This window comes from Electrona antarctica, assembly GCF_951216825.1.
Source record: "Electrona antarctica genome assembly, chromosome: 22".
NCBI lineage: Eukaryota > Metazoa > Chordata > Actinopteri > Myctophiformes > Myctophidae > Electrona > Electrona antarctica.
In genome coordinates, this window is record NC_136805.1 from 25,125,133 (window position 1) to 25,140,459 (window position 15,327).

At 43.6% G+C, this 15,327-nt stretch overlaps 3 protein-coding genes and 1 long non-coding RNA gene across 7 annotated transcripts; 2 read left to right on the forward strand and 2 right to left on the reverse strand.

Annotated features, from left to right (window-relative positions):
- Window positions 1-771: 771 nt before the first annotated feature.
- Window positions 772-3,221, reverse strand: LOC306915750 (solute carrier family 2, facilitated glucose transporter member 11-like). 3 transcript variants are annotated; one of them, XM_079493346.1, is made up of 2 exons: window positions 3,138-3,221; window positions 772-2,940 (listed from the first exon to the last, which is right to left on the reverse strand). In XM_079493346.1, exon 2 carries the CDS (start codon window positions 2,738-2,740, stop codon window positions 1,367-1,369), a length of 1,374 nt encoding a protein of 457 aa, XP_079349472.1. In that variant the 5' UTR covers window positions 2,741-2,940; window positions 3,138-3,221; the 3' UTR covers window positions 772-1,366. The 3 variants fall into 3 exon arrangements, with proteins under 3 accessions (XP_079349472.1, XP_079349470.1, XP_079349471.1); XM_079493345.1 differs by lacking the exon at window positions 3,138-3,221 and having other exon boundaries at window positions 1,353-1,438; window positions 1,511-3,017; XM_079493344.1 differs by lacking the exon at window positions 3,138-3,221 and having other exon boundaries at window positions 772-3,017.
- A 79-nt stretch (window positions 3,222-3,300) lies between these two features.
- On the forward strand, window positions 3,301-9,042 carry LOC306915761 (RNA-binding protein with serine-rich domain 1-like). 2 transcript variants are annotated; one of them, XM_079493367.1, is made up of 7 exons: window positions 3,301-3,432; window positions 4,320-4,460; window positions 4,602-4,775; window positions 5,456-5,564; window positions 6,008-6,161; window positions 6,873-7,014; window positions 8,196-9,042. In XM_079493367.1, coding segments are annotated over exons 1-7 (822 nt in total). In that variant the 5' UTR covers window positions 3,301-3,430; the 3' UTR covers window positions 8,296-9,042. The 2 variants fall into 2 exon arrangements, with proteins under 2 accessions (XP_079349493.1, XP_079349492.1); XM_079493366.1 differs by lacking the exon at window positions 3,301-3,432 and adding an exon at window positions 3,777-3,798.
- Window positions 9,043-9,363: 321 nt separating this feature from the next.
- On the forward strand, window positions 9,364-10,337 carry LOC306915773. Its single transcript, XR_013788878.1, has 3 exons — window positions 9,364-9,443; window positions 9,608-9,761; window positions 10,136-10,337. It is a non-coding gene; the product is annotated as an uncharacterized lncRNA (long non-coding RNA).
- A 154-nt stretch (window positions 10,338-10,491) lies between these two features.
- Window positions 10,492-15,327, reverse strand: LOC306915772 (cytochrome c oxidase assembly protein COX19-like). The gene is made up of 3 exons (XM_079493384.1): window positions 15,164-15,327; window positions 12,317-12,428; window positions 10,492-11,710 (listed from the first exon to the last, which is right to left on the reverse strand). The coding sequence occupies exons 1-3, from the start codon at window positions 15,243-15,245 to the stop codon at window positions 11,617-11,619; spliced, it is 288 nt and encodes a 95-aa protein (XP_079349510.1). The 5' UTR covers window positions 15,246-15,327; the 3' UTR covers window positions 10,492-11,616.

Below are 15,327 nucleotides of genomic sequence, written 5' to 3' on the forward strand. Positions count from 1 at the left end.
TGGAATGTAGATAATAAGACATAAAGACAAACTGTAAGCAGTACTAAGGAAAAACAGTGCAAACCATTTAGAATGGTTGATTAAATTAACAGTCTGGATTGTACCATGTGATTCTTGCTTTATCCAGGGGACATGCAACAAGCTGGTGAGAAAGGCTAGATCATAGATCCGTGAGAAAGGCTAGATCATAGATCCGTAGTTTGACATTAAACTGGACAATCTGGAGGTAGTTGTGGCAGGTTGATTGATTGATTTAATTTGGTGATATAAAAAGAGCACAGCTGCACTTTCCGACATACAGTCAATGCATCACTGAAGATGCAAAAAACACTAAATAACATAAATAACATAAAATATGACACCACAACAGCAGTACATAACAACAGTATCAGAAGCTAGCTCTGGTCCATAGCCTTAAGGACTTCATCTTAAGTCCCTAAGGCTATGGACGAGAGCTAATCAGAAGCTAGACTATAGAATCCTGATGAACCACTCTCATGCTGTTGCTAGAAGGGATGAGGAGCACATTCAACCACAGACTCTGCCAGTGACCAGGTCACTGACTGTTCTGTTCTTTGGGATAATGGGATTACCGACTCCTGCAAGACTTCAGTAGCATATTCATTAGTGATATTCTGCACATCTTGCCATTCCTATTCATTGTCGATAGATAGATAGATAGATAGATAGATAGATAGATAGATAGATAGATAGATAGATAGATAGATAGATAGTCGATAGAACTCTTTCAGACCTAGCGCTGATGTTTAGTGTCAGTGTTCTTTTATTCTTATCCATCTCAGTTTGGCTTTTTAAATTATACCCATCCTGTGTTTCACTCTTAATAGCCTCGGTACCCAGGCTTTTATTTTCGTTTGCTACACTCTTACTGCCGTTTCTGCAATGGCACCTTAATTTCCCCATGGGGATCAGTAAAGGCATCTTATCTTATGTTATACATGTTTTTATGGGCAGTAGTCAAGAATTGTGTGTGAAATACAATAGACATTGGTAGTATTGCCATTTGCAATTGCAAATATGCATGTCTTAAAGATAAACCCATCTTGGTTGTCGAATAAAAACAACTCCAGTCCATGTTATACAACAGACCGCTATTTGTAATACATTATTTTGGGAGCATTTAAAATTGTGTGTATACTTCCTCCTTCTCTTCATATAACAGGACAGGCACATAAGGAATTAAAATCAATGACAGCCAACTTATGGAACCTGAAGGAATTACCATTTTTCATAGTTTCCTAATCATTGTTTTATCATAGGGAAGACACTTAATTTAGCATTTATGAAATAATTTATTCCATCGGTACCAAGAAAAGTGACAATTGTACCGACTATTATCCATCCTCTATCCCTGGTGGTTTTCCAGACCTCCCTCATCCTCGTGCTTAGGGTCAGGATTTGTATCCAGGGCGCATACCTTACCCAGCTCATAGTGGTCATCTCCCTCATCCTCGTGCTTAGGGTCAGGATTTGTATCCAGGGCGCATACCTTACCCAGCTCATAGTGGTCATCTGGCTGCTTATTCCTTCTATTCTTCCTATCAAACTCTGCAGTGATCTGTGCCAGGGTCTTGCCCTTGGTCTCGGGCAAATAAGCCCCCAAGAGAAGGGAGGCTGTGATGCAGACTGCACAGAATGGCAAGAAACAAAAATCCCCCAGACCTTTCACAAGGAAGGGGAAAGCAATGCCAACTACTAAGAGGTTGATCCACATAAGTGACCCTGCGATCATGTACGCCGCAGGCCGCGCTGCCTGGTCGAAGATCTCTGCTGGTAGGATCCCTGTGACACCAGCAGGTCCCATGCCAAAGCTGAGGATGTATGCGAAGACACAGACCAGACTGAGATAGGGCATCCCCGGTACGCCCTGGGATTTGAGTGACAGTGCGATAGTGAAGACTACTGCCCAGCAGGCCATGAGTGCGTAACCCCCAGCCAGGAGCCGCCGGCGGCCCAAACGCTCAATCAAGAGGTTGCTAATGATGGAAGCAGTGAACTCTGAGGCCCCTGTGCCGATGCACACATACTGTATCTTTTCTGAGGGGATTCCTGCTTCCTTGAATATGGAAGAGGCATAAAAGTAGATGGAGTCATTTCCACAGAGCATCATGGCACTGCTAGCAAACATGGCAATCCTGAGTTGGGGACGTACATCATGATCCATCAACAGAGCCCACATTGTCTTTGCAGCAGCAGTAGATCCGGTTCTGGACAGAGCCTTTTGTTGCCGTTCTTCCTCAAGCATCTCCTCCATTTCCCAGATGGGGACCACCCCGCCACGAAGCCGACCCAGAGCCATGGTACAAGCCTCTCTGTCTCCCCGGTTGATGAGCAGGTACCGGGGGCTTTCAGGGAACCATGGTAAAGTCACAAGCTGGATCATACCGGGGAGAGCATTGCTAGCTAGAAGGTAAGGCCAGAGATATTCCGTGCCGAGCAGCTCAGTGAGGCCAACCACCTGTCCAGCAAATATCCCGAATGCTGTGAAAACAGCTGAGGATAAGGCCACAGCACCTCTGAGGTTTTTTGGGGAGCTCTCGCCAAAGTACATAGGTTGGACATTCATACTGACCCCTGCGTTGATTCCCACCAGAAAACGTGCTACGGCGATCATCTCAAATGACCTCAATACCCTGCTTGTCAACACTATTATGGCACCAAGAAACAAGAAGGAGTTGTTGATGAGTAGGGAGTGCTTCCTCCCTAAGCGCACAGACATTGGCCCAGCCACCAGGGCCCCAATCAACCCCCCCAGTGAGAAAGCAGCTACAATTAAAGTCCATACTAATGTTACCTGCAGGGTGTCCAGTCCAGTGCCCCATCGTTCCGTGTATGTGTCGTTAATGAAGCGCTGGATATGGCTTGTGGGAGAGTTGATGATTGAGATGTTGTAGCCATATTGGAAGGTCCCACCAATAGCTGTGAAACACACCGTTAAAATAAGTGTTCTGGAACAGCCCGAGCATTTACCGGTATCTTCCATCTGAGTCTGAGTGTCATCTTCAACAGACATTTTGGCAAAAAAAAACAAGAAAGTCTACACACTAGTACTACAGTCTACTTATTGTTGAAGAGTAAAAATATATGATGCCCCTCAGTAACCAGGCCAGGCTTACCCTCACGGGACTTGTTGAGTTGAGGTGTCTTAATTTAAAGAGCTTTCTTTCGACTGCTGCATTACGTCCATGCGACCGTGTCTGTAGTCTGTTTTATGTAGCCATAAAATAATTTGGACTCGGACCTATTTACAGTCAGTGAACGGCGCATAGCCATCCTCGTATTACATCATAGGACACAGCGGACTGCGGCCGTGACGTCATCTCGATGCGCAGCGGCGCACGCACGCGCGACGGCGCGAGCACTACGTCATCTTTTAGCGCGACCGGTTGTGTTGTAGAAGAGAGGGAACATGTAAGTTAAACTACCGTTAGTAGCATTATAAATCAATTATAATGACACGTACTTCTCTTTTTCACATACCGTTATGAACGAACTAAATGTTGTGGTTTTGTTCTACCTCATTCCCCATTTTCGAAGGATTTACTCTTGACTTAAATAACTGCATTGAATCGAAACCGTCAGGAGCTAATGTTAGCTGTAGCTAACAATACACAACGGAGTGGATATTTAGCGCGTGTGACTTTGATCTAATCAAAACACTGACGGCTTTAACGTATTTTTAATTTATTTCAAGTTGCATTGTGAATATAGCTGTCATAATTTAACTGGTTGGCTGTTGAACATTGGAGATGGAGGCTCTGTCCAGAAGAATATGGTGTAACCCTCGATTTAACTTGCACGTTTGCATATACATTATAAGAGTCCTTACTTGGATGAAACTGTCTGTTAGCCTAGATGTCATCTAATCAGGACACAGAGCAAAAACATAAAAGGACATTTAAATACAATAAAAACAAGCAACTCTTATCTCTAAAATGTACTGTACATATTCTATTTTTGTAATCGTTTTTTAACCGTTTACATGTTTTTGCATAGTACTGTATTCATATGTCATTAAATGTTTCGATTCATTATTGAGTATGAAGGACTCCCAATGGAAAACCAATAGGCTTTCTTGAGTTCAGTTAATCCTCTTATTCAATCAATCAGATGCTATTTTTAATATATGGCAATAATGGCATCTAACTAGAGTTGCAATACGATCCCTTGACAGCCCATATATCCAAACAGAAAAGTCCTATGTGATTGTATTGTATGTATGTATATGTAGTGTATTTGTTTAGAGCTGAGCTCTGCATCTCACGACACTTTCCCTACCTTATTTCCTCCTCCAATAGGGCACCATCACCGACTAAGCGGAAGGACGACGACAAGACAAAAGAACGAGGAAAAGAGAAAACTGGTGCCTCAACGGAAGGAGCTGAGAAAGGCAGAGACAAGAACCGCAAACGACGTAGTGCTTCCACCGGGAGCAGCAGGTTAGACGCTTTCGCCCAGCCTTCTATTTTATCCAGGGAATATTGTAACACATACAGGCTTTTACATGAACACATACAGTGCCTACCCAATGGAAGGGAGATGATAGTATTTCTAATTTAGGTTCCCATTCATGTCCGCAGGTCCAGCTCCAGCAGTAGCAGCAGTTCAGGATCCAGCTCAGGATCTTCAAGTGGCTCCAGCTCGTCTGGTTCCAGTCGCTCTGGTTCCTCCAGCTCACGATCATCTTCCTCATCTTCCTCATCGCCCAGCCAGGGCCGCCGGCGTCATGATAACAGGCGGCGCTCCAGGTCCAAGTATGGGATTAACAATTGTTGTTATTTTACCAATCTGGGTGAATTGGGGGTGAATTTTAGCCTGGTATCCAGCCTGCTTCGCTACGTTCGGCGGATTTTTTTTTCTCTCTTCGCTTATCAGTCTGGAAAGCCTCCTATCTCCAAGGGAGGCGGGACATGCCAAAAGCTTCGAAACCTAACGTGGCTTCTGATTGGTCTGTGGTGCGGGGCGGGACAAAGCACCAGTGAGACGTCGTAGCAAAGCGCAGCTACTGCAGTGTGAAAAGCATGGAGGGTGGCGCTGGCTGATGACGTAGGTTGCCTAACGCTACTCTCATTCGTTGGAACAACATCCAATCAGCAACGACGTTGACTACGTAACATATGTAGTTCTAGTGTAGTTCTGCAAAACCTCCCAATGGGAGGCTTTCCAGACTGATAAGCGAAGAGAGAAAAAAAAATCCGCCGAACGTAGCGAAGCAGGCTGGATACCAGGCTAGGTGAATTTGCCTTTGGGGGCACTGCCCAATTCCCTGTGTAAAGAACGGATGTTGGCCCGTTTACTCTCCTTCAGCCCTCCTCTTCCGGTGGTGCTCGTCCTAATGAAACTCTACACAAGATGCAGAATGAATAACATAAAGCAAAGGGTTTTCCTGTGCACAGTGAAGTGTGCTATCGATCCACTGTCTTCTCTATTCCAGGTCCAAGTCTCAAAAAAAGGATGACCGGGAAAGGGAAAGGCGTCGGAGAAGCCCCTCTCCAAAACCCACTAAAGTTTACCTGGGCCGCCTTACCAGAAATGTCATCAGAGTGAGTTGTGAAAGCTCCACAGTGTATCTCTGGACTTTATCTAAAAAGTGTCTCGCTTTCTTTGGCCCCGGTCGTGGAATGACCTGCAAGCCAGACTAAAATTGGCCTATATATTTATTGTGTTTTTTTTGTTCCCATCCATAATGTACTTTGTGTACTTGCAAATTTCTTGTACCTGGTTATTGTTAGTGTACCATTTTGGAGTATTGTTGTATATATTGTATAGGTCTCTGGAGGTATGGTCATGGATTTATTATTGGCTGTTGTATAACTTGACATGTACGATGTAGCTTTGACGTGTAATTATGTTTCTGCTGCTTGGCCAGTTCCCACTTGAAAAAGAGACGCAGTCTCAATATGTTTTTACTGGTTAAATTCAAAAAAATTATTAACTTTTTGTACAGTGACACATTCTGATGCTTTTGCAATCATTTCTCCCCCAGGAACACATTCAGGAGATCTTCTCCACCTATGGAAAAATCAAGGTGATTGACATGCCCATGAACCGTATGCACCCCAACCTGTCCAAGGGCTATGCCTATGTGGAGTTTGAGACCCCAGAGGAAGCAGAGAAGGCTCTTAAACACATGGATGGAGGTGAGAGAACATGGAGACCCCAGAATTTGTGCAATTAGATTGTCAGATAAAAACACGGCTGTTAATTTACTTTTGGGGTAGCACAACATTTAGATGTTTTTAAAATTAGATATAGTGGTCCAATCTAAAAGGCAATTTTTGGATGTGTGTGAATTGACTGTCAACAAAAGCTGGTCCTATGTTTTTCTTTCAGAATGAGTGATTTAGGAGACAATTATAGAGTGTAGTGAAGCAGGTGGATGCAGGATTAAGTGCAGCTGGTGCTCAACTGGTCATGGCTGAAATTGGAGATTGATTAAGAAAATAAACAAAGTTGCATTTCATTCTTTTCTTTTTTCCCCCTACTAAAGTTGTCCTTTTAGATCTGATGTTCTCTCCCCTGGCCCCTGAAAAATATCGCTATATAAATCCCAAATATTATTAAAATAATTCCCCATTGCAAAAAGGGGAAGCTGTGCTTTGCTATCACATTAAAAACCCAATTTGAACAGGAAGAAAGTCTGATGTTAGAATGACACGGTGTAGCCAGTTTTACACCATATGGTTCCTGTGGCTAAGGTCCTAATTGCTATACAACACCGACTGACCAGTAGTGGGTGCAGAAGAATACTGACACCCAAATATTCCTAGGCTGAATAGATATGGATTTAATCCATTCTAGATTATAAAAAACACTTTAAACCTTTTCGGTCTTTCTTATTGCTTTCACAGGTCAGATCGACGGACAGGAGATCTCAGCCACTGCCGTGCTACCTCAAAGGGTTCGCCCTCCTCCCCGCAGACTCACTCCTCCCCGCAGGATGCCTCCTCCACCCCCCCTGTGGAGGCGCACGCCCCCTCGCATGAGGAGAAGGTAAAGGATCCTGCTGTCAATATGACAAAAGTAAAACTGAATGTCGGATCAATCATACAACCCTTTCAGTCAATGAACGAGGAACGTACCCATACAAAGCCAGAGGACCCGAAATGACCAAATGCTGACTGTATTAAGAGCTATATATATTATTATTATTATTATTAAATAAGACTTATTTATTTCGTAGTCAGCTGTTGGTGGTGCTGCAGCACCGCTGCATGACCATTAACGTGTGAATGTATAATCCCAGTAGTAGACCAGTCACCAGTCAATCATTGCGGAGTGTGGACAGTTTGTAAATAAAAAAATCACACCCGTGTGAAGTGAGGGGCGCTCTTATCGTACATCATAACATAAAATAGACCCTGCATATTTGCTCAGACACTGAGGTAAAATTCTCCATTCATTGTCAATGGGAACTTTGTTTGTGTAGGACAAAAATAGACACTAAGCCGATTTGCTCAGACACTGATGTAAAATTCTCCATTCATTGTCAATGGGAATTTTATGTTTGTGTAGGACGGAAATCTACACCAATAGCTGAATATTGGAGGATCTAGGGCCCCTCAAAAATAAATCCACGTTTTCTTTAGATGTGTAGTGTCTAATCTTTCTTCTTAGCTATTGCTAATCCACTGTTACTTTTATCCGCAGCAGTTGTTTATCATTATCTTCGGCTTGGAGTTTCCATCCTTTGCACTGCAGAGCATTTAAGTTCAACACGATATGACAACTCGATTGTTTTACCAAATTTGAACCATTAACCAAAACGTAACGTTAATATCAACGTATATATTAACTTCCCCGCCGTCTTTTGTTGTCGTTTTGTAAGTAGCACTACTTCCTCACTAAAGTCACGTGACCAAAACTGACCAAGGCAGTGAAGGCACGCAGGCTCCCACTGGCGTGAGGAGGAGAAAAAAAAACCGAGCACCGAGACATACGGGATCCGCTCCGGAAATACCCGGGAGTCACTTGTAAACGGAACCGGACCCGCTGCGGGTCGGTTTCCCGGTATTTTCGGATCTCTGGCTTACCCGAAGACCTCTATTAGCTACATTTGAGCTACATCATGGAGACGTATTGTTCAGTTATTTTGTATTCGTTGATTGAGGACTTACAGCCTTGCATCAGCAATATCCAAAATGTTCATGCCTGTCTCTCTCTCCCTCTCTCAGGTCACGGTCTCCACGAAGACGCTCACCAGTACGTCGTAGGTCTCGTTCCCCCGGACGCCGGCGTCACCGGTCACGCTCCAGCTCCAACTCTTCCCGCTAGAACCCCCCCCCCCAGTTCCCCTTAACTCAACCTGTTCTGCAGAACTACTGGTCCTCTGAACAACCGCCCAACTTTTTCTAATACATTTGTTTGTGTACAGCAAAAAATAAATTGTGTTTTTTAGTTTTTCTTTACACAGTTCCATTATATCCGACTTAAATCTGTAGCTGAGAGGACCTAAACACTATTATGACATTAGTATAAAATATTGTTGTGGGGGCAGCTGTTGGTTAGATGACCGCGTTTGTGTCGGAAAGGTTCCCGGGTCAATCCTCAAGCCCGGCAGGATAAATCCGGTGGAAAAGTGAATGGTGAGTGAACATGCAGCCCTAACTAAACACCCACTGTTGAATAGCCCTTGAGCAAGGCTCCAGTGAAGCTGCTTAGTGGTCAACCATATAAGGCTGTTGTTGTACTGGGCAGTTGGCAGGTGTGAACGGGGCATTGCTGAAAAAGAGCATTCATGCTCAGTGAACCAACACTGAATAGTTGAAACATTTTTTTCTCTTTATCTTTAATGTGTTACGTTCATGTGTGGGGAAAAAACCCATCCCCAAAGTGACTATGTAAAACTATTTACCAATCTTTTGACCTGGGTTCTGTGCATTTTGAAATGTTATTTCTTAAATTTCTTTCGCTGAACTGTAAAATCTGGTTTCATATGTTCTAAATGTGCATGCGTTTCAGTAGTTCAGAATATGTGGATCAACGTGTCTGGACAATAAAGTTCTTGTTTTTGGAAATTGATCACTTGTTCTTCCTTGCAGTCTTGCACCAATATGTAACCTGTAGCCTAACATTAATATCCATGATGATCTCTAGATATGTCAACTTTTAAAAAGTTTCCTATTGCGATGATTACAATCACATTTGTTTCCCATTGTGATTATAATCACAAACACAATTTTCCCTCTCCCCTGAAATAAAACAGATGTTTCTTCATGGGTGAAACAGTTTCCGTTTTGTTCGAAGGGGTGGGCATTGTGCAATAGAGTATTTTTAGATACTTGCTATTAAGGGGTGGTCATTGCATTGTGCAATAGAGCATCCACCCTGCAGACTCATTCCAGTGCTTAACATGTCTGTCTCTGTTAGCAGCAGGCTTTGTGTGGTGTCTTTCATCAATCTAGCCTTCTGTGTTATACAAGGTGAGTAGACTACATTGACTAGTATCTTTTTCATCTATACTTTTCCTACATTTCTTTCTTAGGTTACTATCCATTCCAGGCAAATGTGTCTGAAAACATGTACTCTGATCTTCCACCTTAGACTCTTGTTTCATTGTGTGCATACCATGTATGTTTCATTCCAGTGCATGCTCAGTGTGAGATAGCAGAACCCAGAAGCCCTCCACTCAGGGCTCCAAGCTGCTGTGAAAGAACCAGCAGAGCAAGGATTAATGAAGATGTCATAGCGTGCTACGAACAGAGAAACCAGACGGGTCCGTGTACTATTCATGCCTACATGTAAGAAACAGACACCGATTATTACCCATTGTGTGTCCAAGTTAGGTTGGTATGCAAAATGGGAGACAAACTGTTTTGGGGGTTTGCAATGTGAGTTATGAGCTGTACAAGCCCCCTCCCCCTTATCTCTATGCTCCTGGTGAGAGATAGGAGAGGCATGCAACACGGGTCTCCCACTCTTTTATGTGCTTATGTAAGATGACCGAATAAGCAGTGATATGGTCAGCAGCGACACTGAGCAACAGTACTCTTCCATTATGCAAAAGTTTACTCTCAAATACATCAGTGAGTTTTATTAAATTTAAATTAATGAGCTGATTTTCCTTCACTCTGTCCTCTCTGTCCCACCCCCTACCTACATATTCTACAACTAGTATGAGGACAATACAGCCAGGCGGCAGTAACAAGAACTTATGTGTAAACCCAAGAGCAAAGTGGCTCCCTGAAAAACTTGAGAGGCTACGCACAGTAAGTTTAGGCAACTATCCAATGCCTAATCATGTGTTTATAAAAACATGACACTGATTCCCTGTCCTTACCACCATACAGAACGGAATATATTGCAGACGGTTTGGCCACAATAAAGAGGATGATCTTCTCGAGAGGAGCTTAACAAGATAACAAGATGTCATACAGGAGAATGAAGGCTCAAAGGCATCAATACTCAGACCCATGGGCCACTTTCAGCCCACGCCGCAATTGTTTGTCGGCAAATGACACTGTCATAGTACAATGTATAAATGAAGCTTTATGTTCACATTTGACAGCACAGTGGCTCTGTGAAGCACTGAAAGAGTCTGTATAAATCAATACTCAACAATAAATCATTTGTATATTAAAAGTGATTAAAATATGCTTTCTGCTTATTTTTTTTACTTATCCTGTTCCTCCATTAACCCATATAGAGAATTAACAGCTTGCAGATCTTTGCAGTACTGGCTAAACAGGATAGTTGAATTATACAAATATTTACTGACAAGTCAATGGTGCAGTTCAATATAATATATTAGGCTACATTTTCATTATATAGATCCAGGTCAGCACATCAACATCATGATACATCACACCCCCACAGCAGCCAGTCTGAGTTTGGGTGGTTCGACATTTGAACTTGCCACTCAGGCCCCTTTTCCACCGGTTGGGAACCGGTTCAGTTCAGAACCAATTCTTACTCCAAAAATGGAACGTTAATTATGAATTGAGTGGGCAAAACCATAACATGATATGATACCCAGTAGTAGCTTTTTCATATTTATGTTTTGCATATTTTCCTATATAATGCCTAATTTGTGTATTTAAATGTACAATTTCAGAAACTTTGTAATACAATAAATCATTGTCTTCGTGCAAGTAATCAACTGGGGAAGTTTCATAGTGATAATTAACGTTCCAATTTTGGAGCTCTATCTCATGGACTAAGAATTGGTTCTGAACTGAACCGGTTCCCAACCGGTGAAAAAGGGTTCACAGTGGCGTGCAAGCAAAAATGTGTCTGCAGGTATGGCAGGTCCCTGGACTGCTTTCAGTTGTTTCTTTATTCTGTCAAAGTCTATTCAAAAGAACAGTACCAGACTCAACAGCAAGGACAGTTTAAAATGCTTAATTCAGTTCTTATGTTTTCAGCCCTAAGTATTTCCCAGAGAGCCCAAATTGCATTTGTTTACAACTGAATTGAGAATTATAAAATATCCTGTGTTGACAGTGATTCCATTCTACTGAACAGTCAACCGGCCAAACCCCCAGAGAGGCCCCATCTTGAAAGATATAGGCTACATCTCCTTCCCATATAAAATGCTGAGTGATTTTGACCAGTAGCAACAGTGCATTACTCCAACGGAGAGTACAGTAAAATAGTTCATGATTTGACATCCTTGCCTTCTTGGCTGGCAGGTGGGTCCATCAAGTCTTTGAAGCCCAGTTTCTCAAGGGGCTCACGGGCCATCAGTTGGCTGTAAGATCAGAAACAAACAAAAAAAACAATATAAATAAATGAAGAACTAAGCTTGTCTTACAAGTCGAGGAGGCCTGCATAGCACTTTCCAAACCAAATCCAAAACAGTGTTTTATTAAGGAATAAAAACAGAACTAAGAAAGTCAGAGGTCAACGTATAAAACCACAATAACAACTACAAAACAAGACGAGAAACTTCAAATAAACGATAATATGGATGTCTAAAATACACATAATTTAAGTTAAAGCACATCTAAAACAGTGAGTTTTATGAACACAGCATACTCCAAAAACATCCAGTGAGACAACCTCCTTATGAATTGTGCATGGTTATTGTTGGTTTAAGTTTGGCTACGCTTTGACTAGCCCTGTAGTGCATTGTACAAGTAAATGGCTGAATTATAAATGCTATCCAGAGCAGTGCAAGTGTTGACAAGCAAGCATGATCTATCATCCATGGGACATGGTGTGCTGACTGTAGGTCAGCTGTGCTCAAACAGTGACACACTGGGTACTGACTTAATGTAAAATCCCTGTCCGGTCCCAGAGTGAAGCAGATGAGAATCTTCAGAAAAATATTATGTCTTAAGACATCATCACTCACTTTTCCATACGGCATTCTAAGTAATCTTTTGATTGTAGTCGACACTCGGAGTTGTCAAAGCGGTTGTCTTGTAGGCATCTCATGAACTTCTCTTTGAAGGCTTTACATTCTCCTGTAACAATTAAACATTATGCATTAATAACGATAGAACGAGAGCAGGAGTGGACCTGGTGAGGTGTAGGAGGTGCCCGGCCAGGAGTCAACCCACAGTGCCTAGTCCCTCCACTCACCGGATGGCCCGCCCAGTATCGGATGGCCCGCCCAGTACCGGCAGAGTAGTTCTGGAGCAGCGAATTGTGTGTCCCTGGTTTTTCCCTAATGGGACTGATCGAGGGTAGCTACTGGGACGTAAGTCGGGACTTGATCAACCCGTCTGGGTCACCCGAGTGAGGGGTATGATGTTGTGAGACCCGAAACCCTGAGGACCTTGGGATACATCACTGAGGATACGTCCCAGGTGCATCCATGTAATGTTTTTAGTTGTTCTATTTATAGTGACTCATAGGAATAGACAATGTGACAACCGGGAATAGTCTGGTGACCACCCGAGAAATGGTTGACAGCCGGAATGTAGACGGCACCCGGGTGAGCAGGGTGGGTTAGCGCCCCAGCCTGTGTCCGCCGTGAGGAGGAAGCCCAAAAAACCCTGGTGCAACGCACAGGTCCTGGCTTTGATTGATTGATTGATTGAAGAATTTATTAACAGTTTGCAGAATTACAGTACATTTCAAGCACAAACTCAATACAAAGGCTGTTAACTGTGAGTGGACGACCCAATTAAGCATTACACTTGTTTCCAACAGGGTCCACCATGTTCAAATCATCAAAACATTTAGAGACGTACAAATAGACACTTCTATAGACAGAACAGGAATTCATCAAAAAGGAGGTAAAAAGGGAAAAGAAATATATACAGTGAGGGGAAAGAAGGGGGGGGCGGGGGGGGGATTCAGATTTTACGGGGGCCAGTTTCGAATTGCAGCCATCCGTAGGTGCCCTTTGAGAGCGGTTTTGAAGGAGTCAAGGGATTCGCATGTCTTAATGACAGTTGGTAGGGCGTTCCACATTTTGGTGGCATAGGAGCGAAAAGAATTTAGTCCCTTGTTTGTGCCGAATCTGGGTTGTACATGGTTCGTTGCACTCCCTCTGGTGTTGTGGGTGTGGACTTCGTTAACATTAAGGAAGTATCTAGACAGGTACATGGGTATCTTGGTGGTGTATCGAATCTTGTGGACCAGACCCATTGCAAGATGCTGTACTCTGTCGTCGACCCTAAGCCATTCCAGCCTGTCGAAGTGGGCAGGGGTGAGGTGGGTTCGGGGGGCTAGATCAAGTAGGAGCCTGACCAGTTTGTTTTGGGAAGTCTGGAGCCTGGTTTTAAGGGCCTTTGAGGTGCTGTGGTACCAGGAGGTGCATGCATAGTCAAAGAAACCCTGTACAAGGGCTCCTGTTAAGGTCTTCAAGGTGTTTTTGTTGACCAGTGAGGAGATCCTGTAGAGGAATCTTGTTCTATGGTTGACTTTTTTGATTACGTTGGTGGCCATTTTATCACCGGAAAGATTAGCCTCCAGGATGGAACCTAGGTAGGTAATTTCATCTTTACGTGTGATAACATTGTCACCCACTTTAACCAAGAAGCCATTTGCCTTGCTGCACCAGGCTGCACCTGGTGAGAGCAGGAGTGGACCTGTTGAGGCGTAGGAGGTGCCCGGCCAGGAGTCAACCCACAGTGTCTAGTCCCTCCACACGCCGGATGGCCTGCCCCTGCAGTACCCACCCAGGGAGTACCAGATGGCCCGCCCAGTACCGGCAGAGTAGTTCTGGAGCAGCGGATTGTGTGTCCCTGTTTTTTCCCTAATGGGACTGATCGAGGGTAGATAGTAGCTACTGGGACGTAAGTCAGGACTTGATCAACCCGGCTGGGTCACCCGAGTGAGGGGGGTAACAGGTCAGGTCGCCCCAATTCCATCTCGCCCCAGCTTTTTTCCGCCGACCTCACGCCGACAGCTCAGTGCGGCGGTTCTTGTATTCTTTATTTTGTTTTACTGAGAATAAGGTTAGAAGTTTAGGGTTAGGCATAGTTTTACTGGGGTTACGTTTAGGAATAGGGTTAGGTTTAGGCATTGTTTTACTGAGGTTGAGGTTAGGAATAAGGTTAGGTTTAACCGTTTAAGCATAATTTACTTAGATTACTTTAGGAATACCAGGCCGTGCTGTTCCGCCGGCTGTACGCCCGGGGCGAGTTGGTAAAGGGGCGAGCAGTCTCGTATTCGTGAGGGTGAGGGGTATGATGTTGTGAGACCCGAAACCCTGAGGACCTTGGGATACATCACTGAGGATACGTCCAAAGCAAAGCAAAGCAAAGTTACTATATTTACCCAGGGTATCTGGGCTAAGCTCAAGAACCCAGCCAGGTCCCAGGTGCATCCATGCGATGTTTTTTAGTTCTGAAATAACAGTCAGTAACACATCAGCTGATGCGTTCACCAGTAGTGACGGCGGGGGACTTATTATAAACGAGATCTCATGGGAAAAGTGCCGACATTTGACTATTTCAAATGGATATGAAACTGAGAGTGAGACAGAGTAGACAGCCTATAGTAGCTTTGGTCCATAGCTCTAATGCCGTTGCAACGGCATTTAATAGAGCAATGGACCAGAGCTAACAGCCTAGTAGTATATTGTAGTGGAATATGTAGAATACATAATAATCTTCTGTATTAATAGATATAGATAGATTGGTGCTTTCGCTGGTGTAGAACCTCCGTACGTGAGACAAGTTGACTCGACGAGTCTCGTCGCCCTAATGTAAATGTTATACAAGTACAACATAGAGAATGCGCTTACCAAAATGATCCAGGGGGAAAGCACCTTTATCGGGTGCCCGAGGCTTAAAAGACTTTGATCCGAAAGTCATAGCAGTAGACATGTTAGCGTTTAAATGATTCTTCTTTCCGATAAATTATTTGAAGGAGACTACGCCACCATGGGCACTGTTTTTTTGGAGCAAA